This window comes from Azolla caroliniana, unplaced genomic scaffold, assembly GCF_043228905.1.
Source record: "Azolla caroliniana isolate FFs.n. ecotype wild unplaced genomic scaffold, voAzoCaro1.0.p SCAF_6, whole genome shotgun sequence".
Lineage (NCBI taxonomy): Eukaryota > Viridiplantae > Streptophyta > Polypodiopsida > Salviniales > Salviniaceae > Azolla > Azolla caroliniana.
This window is the reverse complement of record NW_028230441.1, coordinates 5,567,032-5,575,552: the sequence shown is the minus strand read 5'-3', so window position 1 is coordinate 5,575,552 and position 8,521 is coordinate 5,567,032. Positions and strand designations below refer to the sequence as shown.

Below are 8,521 nucleotides of genomic sequence, written 5' to 3'. Positions count from 1 at the left end.
GATTGCTTGATTGCTTGAGAGGAGAGGTTAGTATGTTAGTTTGTAGCAAGCCAATGAATAGCTAAGCATGTCATGTTGATGGCACACAATGTGAGAGTGTCACCTTATAAGTTATAAGTTAAATATACTTGAAATTCTAAGATTGAAATATATAAACATAGTGGTGTAGTGGTAAAGCTTTGTGCAATTGGAAAGTTGTGGGTTGAAGGCAAGTCCTTAGAGACATGTATGGTGTTGTGTTTCAAAATTATTGGAAGTTTTGTCAAAAGTTTGGGGCAATACACATCCAATTCAGCATATATTTTACACAATATGGAAATAAAATGTATCCACATGAAGAGATTTCAAATGTTTGTTTCTGGTTTACATTAATAATATTCTCCAAATCCTAAAACCCAAGTGGCCATATATATATGTGTGTGTGTGTGTGTGTTGGGTATGTGTTTGGTGTATGTATATAGTCACCTTCAGACCTCCACCCTCCAAATGATGTTGTCAAGGCAAAGGTCACCATGTCTGGTCTTGCAAGGATTTCCCACCTTGTCAAGTTTTGATCTCTCATTGTATGCCTTAATGCCGTTGTTTTCGTAACCACGCGTCCGACTCTGACCGGAAGACAGAGCAAACCCAAGTGTTTGTCTCTCATGTCCACTAACTGCTGGCCTCTCATTGCAAGCTAAAAATTCCCGGTGCCCTCCTCCACCCGTCAACAACTTCTCATTCGATGCTACCGCCCCACCCAAGACCTCTTTCCGATTACTGCATGCCCGCCATTCATTGGATTTCGGATCATCGAAATTGTTCCCTCCGACACATGTTGTACTCTCATTGCACAAATCGGGTTCATTCACCTCCCCACAATTGCCACATGTCAACCCCTCGTTGGATGTATTGAGCTCAACGCCACGTGTACAGCTCTCACTGGATGGGTCGGGCCCAGCACCGCGTGTTCGCCTAACACGCGATGGACAATCGGGCCTGTTGTCACCACGAGCCCGTCTACGGTTGGTCGTTTCATCAGGCCTGGTGTCACCACGTGGATCAATGCGAACGATATCAGCAGGTGGGATGAAAAGGTCGGACGACAAGCCGGGCACGCCGAAAGCCACCTCATCGATGACCCACTCCTCCTCAAGCCGTGTTTTGGTATGACTCATTGCAGCCTCGCCGAACCGAAACAGGGTAGCTGTTGTCTGGCCCGAGTGTGCTACACTGATGCCGTCCACAGCTCGGTACTCTTCTACACTAGTGTCTATGTTGGTTTCCCAGAATACAGCCTCCTCAGCTGATGTAGCCTGAATCTTGGTCAAATGGGAGTCCTCCAACTGGATCAGCAGCCCAGTCTTTTGGCTGAAATATCCCGACATTATGTGGCGTATTATCTCGGCAGGTCCCTCGCTCCGGCTTGATAGAGTTCCTGGATCGGCTGATAGCTTCAGGATGAAGCAATCCTCTCCCCGTATCTTTTTCTCGCCAATGCATCGCGCCCGCGAAAATATGGTTGCTATCAGCCTTGGATCCAACCCCTGCCAACAATCAGAATCCATCTAAGCATATACTCTTCCCACATCAAATTATCCACCAAGGTTTCCAGTTTAATTCCTCACTTGGTTTTTCCAAATGAATTTACCCACAAACAATCCAGTAAATTCAACACTTAGAATCTTGCAATCTAACCACTCACAATCCTCATAGCAAAAACCATGCTATTCTAACATGACACTCTCGCATTTAAGCCTGGCGAGTCGATTAATTCAAGAGATTCCCTTACTTGCAAGGCTCGTCGGAGGGGTCTAACGGGCCCCTTGGCAGCGTGCGAGCCAAGCCACGGAGTATGCCTCCAGATGAGCCGTCCATCGCTCCCGGCCACAACTTTACTACCACCGACTACCATTTCTACATTCCACATGTCTGGGGCCATTTGCCACAACACAAAACATCCAGATTCAGCCGCACGCCACGAGCTCTTGGCCTTGGCCATGTGTATGGTTGCTGCTGCCGCAGCCTCGAACTCTGATGCCAACATCTTCACTCTTCCCATGGCATACAAATTCTGCACATTACCGAGCTTCAAAACGCCTGTTGCACAAATGTATTGTTGGATAATGTATTGTGCTGATGAGGTCGCCTGAGGGGAGGGTCCGTAACACCAAATCAATATGTGTGGGGCTTTTCTTAGTAATTGAACTAATCTAAGTGTACAAAAGGATCTTAATAAGCATGAAATGGGTGCCAGTTGAAACGAAATTAATGTCAGTTTAAAATGCATGAGGGAAGCCCATTAAATATGCATACATGATGATGGTTATAATTGATAATTGAGTCCATTGAATGTATGTAAATGAAGATAATGGGGTCCTTACCATGGAAATGGTCTTGAATGAAAGGGATGGGATGGGATGGGATGAGGAGGTGGGCATTGGGGCGAGTGGGGCACCGAGAACACCCAATAAGAGGCATAGATCAGAGCGGTCGGGAGGTGTGCCTCGGATCGATAATATCCCTCTCAAGCTGATTGATAAGCCTCTCGGAGAAGTCGATAAGTAGGTTGGCTTATTACCATGAGGATATCCAAGCAATTGCCCCAATCTCAGCCATCCCCACCTCCCTTGACCTCTTCTCATAACACCCACATTCTCAAATCTCTGTGGGGTTGGACCTTCCATTAACGGACTCAGAGGAGTACTGAATCCACAGTAGCTTTGCATGATCTTAAACTCTTCTTCTGCTTCCCCTTCTTCTTCTAATCCAATTGCTTGCTTCTTCTTCAAGATCATCATTCGAGAAGCCATTGGGTTGCTGAGATTAGAATCAGCACAGTTAATCGTACCCAAAAAGGTAGCTTTTCCTTGGGGCTAATAACAAAGAAGCGGGAATCCTTTTATGGTAAGAAGGGTTGTTGACAGAGAGAGGCCCATTGAAGCTTTGGCCTTCAAGTAAAAGCTATTCCTCCTCCTGCTGATTTTGTGTTTGCTTGAAAGGCAATATATGTATGTGAATGTGCATAAATCAAGAAAATCTCCAGTTAGCTGTGTTCTTTCTTTGTCTACAGGAAAGACCAAAAAAACACCCTGTCTCCTTCTCACCAGGAAGAAAGCAGAGACAGAGTGCAAGGGGGAAAAAGCGAAGATTAAAAAGCAGGGATGGGGGAGCAGAGTATATACATATATATATATATATATAAAGTTTATAACATACACACAAAACGAATGAATGAATGAAAAAAAGAAAGGAAAGCAAATTGAAAGGCATTGAAAAGGAAGGGGGAGAAATCTCTGCTACATTTGACGGCGCTTCCAAAAGGCTGAATGTAGGTAGGTTAGGTTAGGTATGTACATAATACATAGGTCAGGACTGAAGACCCCCCCCCCCCCCCGGCCGTCAAAATCCTACCGTTAGATTTAACGTCCGTCCGGCTAAGCGCCTGGTCGCTAAAATGTAGCAGAGGGAGGGGAGGGGGCGGCGGCTACAAGTAGCGGCAACCGCCAAATCTGAGGGCTTCGGCTCGTTTCTTTTTTTTTGCGGCCAGGGGCTACAATTAGCGGCGCCGCCAAATGTGACGGCGTCGGCTTTTTTTTAGCGGAGCCGGGGGGGGGGGGGGGGGGGGGCTGGGGCTGAGCCGAATTCGTACCCCTGACCGCCTGCAGCGTTTTTAAGGGCCGCCTTCGTATTTACTTTTTTGATTTATATACGTGTATGTATGATCTTTCTATCTACTTTTATTTACATATTTGTCCCCCCCCCCCCCCCCCCCCCCCCCCTAAAACACTAAAAGAAAAAGAGCTCGCCCCTTAAACTTAACTCCCTTCTACTCTCACTCAAGTGACTAAAACTAAACTAGAACTAGCTAACCAACCAACCATTTGAACATGGATACCCAATTGCTAACCAACCAACCACTTGAACATGGGTACCCGATAGCTAACCAACCAACTACTTGAACATGGGTACCCAATAACTAACCAACCAACCACTTGAACATGGGTACCCAATATCATCCATCCATCATCTACACATGCATCGGTCTCCTTGCACGCCCATACCGATTCGCTAGTAATGCGCTTCAAGCCTTATACACACACCCCTTCTCATCTCTTCTCTCCCCCACTTCCCTCCCATGCTTCAATCCGAATCTTCAGGCCGATGCTGCCCCCCCCCCCCCCCCCTTGGATCATTGGTTCCAACGAGAAGTGGCAGCTACAACTTTTCTTGCGTAGCTAAGTAGGAGACCTCCCACTTTGTGAAAAGTGTGGTCAATTATTTTCTTCATGAGGGGTGGGGGTGGGGGTTTGGGAGAGTCTGAATCATGTGGGGAGTGGGGGAGTCTGGATCTTGTGATAAACAAAAGGTATTATTTTTGCTAGCCTAGTTGACTGGCAATATGTAGAACTTTTTCATTGGTGTCTCTAACATTGCACACATTATTCTATCATTTCCCGAATGCTTTGATTATGTTTTTTGAGGAGCAGCCCACACTATTGATTTAGGCTATTGTAAGAAGACAATTGAGAAACATGATGTGGTAGCTGCATGGCGAAGAAACATGCTCATCTTCATATTTTTTTATTTTTTTATGAGATTTCATAGAGAGACCAAGCAATTTTAAAGGATAGGAATTTGGTGGCACGTAAAACTATTCCTTCTCATGTGAACTGAAAACTTCAATGTTTTACTAGGATTCTAGGAACATAGAATATATTAAGTTTCCCTCTAGATTTGAGTCGCCCGCATGTAGGGTAGCAAGTTATAGAATATGTTGAACGTTATGCTTGCAAAAGTTTCTATGGATAAGCCAAATGTAAATAGAGTGCATAATTTTTTAAACCAATTATTCTCCTCGAGGGACAATTTTATGCTTAAGATGAAGCTTAGAAAATTGTTAATCATATTTCAATCGTGTGCAGATAATTTATATTAATTAGAAAAATGTATAGAGTATTTTGCACCTTCAATGAAAATGTAGCATCAACCACCACATTCATAAATGAAAATGCAGCATCAACAAAAGCATTTAAGTAGTTTATGTATTGTCTGTAGTGTGGGAAAGAGCTTTTTTCACCTTACAATGATAACAACTTTTTCCTTATTTTCGTGTGTTTACCATTTTATTTTGGTTGTTTTTATCTCTTCGTAAAGGTTGCTTGTTAAAAGACATCATCTTTTTGAGATGGATATCATTCAAATTCAAATTGACTATGCACCTACCCGTAGTGACACAACGACAAAGAAACATCAATTTTCTGGTCATGACGAAAGGAATTTGAATTCAAGTTAACGACATAACCACCTACAAATTCAAATTTGAAAGAGTGAATGATCTTAGATTATGATTCTAACACATGCAACTGATTAACTATCGCTACAAAATGCATTGTCAAAACTTTTGGAAACCTCTGCTTGTCATGTTCACATATGGGGTTCAAGATTTAACTTGATGAAGCATAAAAAAGATACAAGAAGTATCACATATCCATTGTCAAATTGTTCCAACTCTTTACTCTAGAAGGGAAGGTTTTGATTAAGGACGAAGTTTAGATGGAGTTGCATATTTGGAGACCTTGAAGTAATGGATTCGTGGAAGTATCCAAATGAGGCGGATAAACAAAATGACGAAACTTTAACTAATATGAAAGTTATTTTGGTGACAAAGAAACAATTGGTGACAAAGATGCTACTCATGGAGTACGAGTTTTTTAAAAGTGCACTATATTGTGCAATACAAAATTGAATATGGCACTTGATATACATAGTGAAGATCAATAACAAATGGATGTCTCCCAAAAGGTACCAATAATTTGTGTAGAAGTTTCTTAGCTATTCCTAATAGTTTTATGTGAAATGCACGTCACCGAAATTGGTTAGCATGGGGCTTGTTTGATGATGATGATTCCCTCTTTATGATGTATTATATATGTAGGAATTGATTGGATAAATCAAGAGATGATCAACTAGTAATGTTCATAGCTTTAATGAAGAGAGCTAGTTACCCTCAGACTCCCATAAATACGGATTAACAATTATTGATTAGAGGTGTTGTTAAGGGAAATAATTTAGTGTTCTTTGATTTTAACAACCCTATGAGACCCAATATTTCTAATATAGAATATTGGTCATAGACCAAATGTATATAAGAAACGTGGTCCTTTTTCAATTTATGCGGAACTACCATTTATTAGGTGGTAATTGCTAAAGGTCTTGTAATATAGATCAAATGTATATAAGAAACGTGGTCCTTTTTCAATTAGGTGGTAATGGCTAATGCCCAAAGATATATAAGAAACGCAGTCCCCTTTCAATTTATGTGAAAGGTACCATTTAGGGATTCTAACTCGTATAAAAGGGTGAAAGCTCTCATATACAAAAGGTCTTTGAGGCCACCTTTTGGTCCTCATTCTCTTCTCCTTTTCATCAACCAAGATACACTTTCCTATAAGTAGCATTTCCATTCTATACATGCTTGTAGTTATTTATTGAATTAAGATATCTTAGTCGTTTCTTATCCACTAAATATCTACTTAATCCACAAAAAATGTCTTAATTGATGTATTGGTGTAGTACTTAAACTTAGCAAACATTTTGAGGCCTCCATGGTTGCAAGGAGTTAAGTGATAAGTGTTTTTATATGTTGATGTATGATTTCATAGTCTTTGTTAATTGGAAAGTGACCCTCCCAATCCCTTGGTTCCCACTATGAGGGAGACAACCCCTCTAGGATCGATAATGATCCTTGAAGTGCAACACTCCAAGGTATAAGTTGTGTTGGAACCTTTGATGAAACTCGATTTACTCTCTTGTTGGCAAGAGTAGTTGTCAACATATTGGATGTCAGGTTGTGTTGCACAAAAATATCAAACAACCTATATCAAACTTGATATACTCTCTATCTTAATATGATGATCTGAAACCTACTTCAACAAGAATGGAGATTGGCTTGCACTCTTCAAACCTGAATAACTGTAGGAACTTCTTGCTATACTTTCATTGACTCAAGAAAATGCCACCCCTCAATGGTAATGAATTGAATGTTGAGGTAATATGGAGATGACCAAGATCTGTAAGTTCAATTGTCTTATTAAGATCAACATTGAAATCAACAATTTCTGGCTCATTAGGTCTTGTGATTAGCAAATCATTAACATAAAGCACAACAATGAGTAAATTTTCTCCATCCTTTTGGATATAGAGAGTGCTTTCAGCTTAGTTGTTCACAAAAGAAGATGAGCATGGATCTTTGCATTCCACTCTCGAGGTGCTTTCTTCAAGTCATACAAAGCTTTAAATATCCTACAAACTTTAGGTTTTGCACACCATTTATGTCAAAACTGGGAAGATGAGTTACGTAAACCTCTTCTTCTAAATCTCCATTTAAGGTGGTTTTAATATTCAACTGGTGAAACTTCCATCCTTTATTTGTGGTTGTAGCAAACCATAGATATGATTGCAACCATCCTTGAAGTGGGGGTGAATGTTTGTTCATAGCATAGTATGAGCCATACGTACCATATGTGCATTCGCATTCGCAAATGATTGAATCATTCGCGTAAGAAAAACACCCTCAAAGAATGATAAATACCATACTTTTGGATTAACTATTTATTATGAGGTAAATAAGCCTAAAAAATGAAAAAAAACAAAAAATAATAATTTAAAAGTGGGAAAAAAACAAAAAAAAAACACAAGAATGTTTGAATAACATTCACATTCGTTTTCCAACGTAGGAAAACGAATGTTATACTAGACATACACGAATTTTACGTAATATGGTTTATAGTATATCCTGTCGTGACTCTTGAGTAGGAAGCAGAGAGAGAGCGATGGCGATAGAGATAACGATAACGATAGAGATGGCGAGAGCGGTAGAGATAGCGATAGTGATAGCAAAAGAGAGTGAAAGAGGGAGAGAGTGCGAGAGAGAGAAAAGTATAAGTGAGAGATAAGAAATGGGAATGCGATTATATTATGAGAAAGAAGATTACAAGGAGTAGGCTAAGGGCTAAAGACTGGTGTTGAACCGAATGAGTTGTGATGAGTGTATGGACTCTTATTTATAGGCCCTTATGGAGTATTCTAGAATGTTCTAGAATATTTTAGATATTTATGAATAATAATAATAATAAATATAATCATGAAATATTCAAGAACATTCTAGAATAATCTAGAATGTTCTAAATATCTCGTAATAACTAAACATATAATTATTATGATTACATCTCACATATGTTATTACAATGGTCAAAGTACAATATGTAAACCAAGAGGTTATGGGTTCGATTCCTGGTTTGCCAAGATGAATGTCATGATAAGCCAAGATGTGTCTTCATGACATTATCCCCCCTTTTCGATGACGAGTTGCACGAGTCGGAAGAAAAGAGTTCAGACTTGGTTTATGAGGATATTGGTTGTGAAATGCAACAACCATGTCGGAGGCATTGGCAAGATGTTCGGCAGGCTCCCATGTTCGATCATTAGGTGTATAGCCTAACCAATCAACCAAGTAGTATAGTTTGTTGCGAATGATCTT

General features: G+C 40.5%; 1 protein-coding gene across 1 annotated transcript; it reads right to left on the bottom strand.

Moving 5' to 3' along the window:
• Positions 1–279: 279 nt before the first annotated feature.
• Positions 280–2,819, bottom strand: LOC147862792 (uncharacterized). Its single transcript, XM_087321396.1, has 3 exons — positions 2,364–2,819; positions 1,772–2,128; positions 280–1,526 (listed from the first exon to the last, which is right to left on the bottom strand). The coding sequence occupies exons 1-3, from the start codon at positions 2,790–2,792 to the stop codon at positions 468–470; spliced, it is 1,845 nt and encodes a 614-aa protein (XP_087177522.1). The 5' UTR covers positions 2,793–2,819; the 3' UTR covers positions 280–467.
• Positions 2,820–8,521: the final 5,702 nt, after the last annotated feature.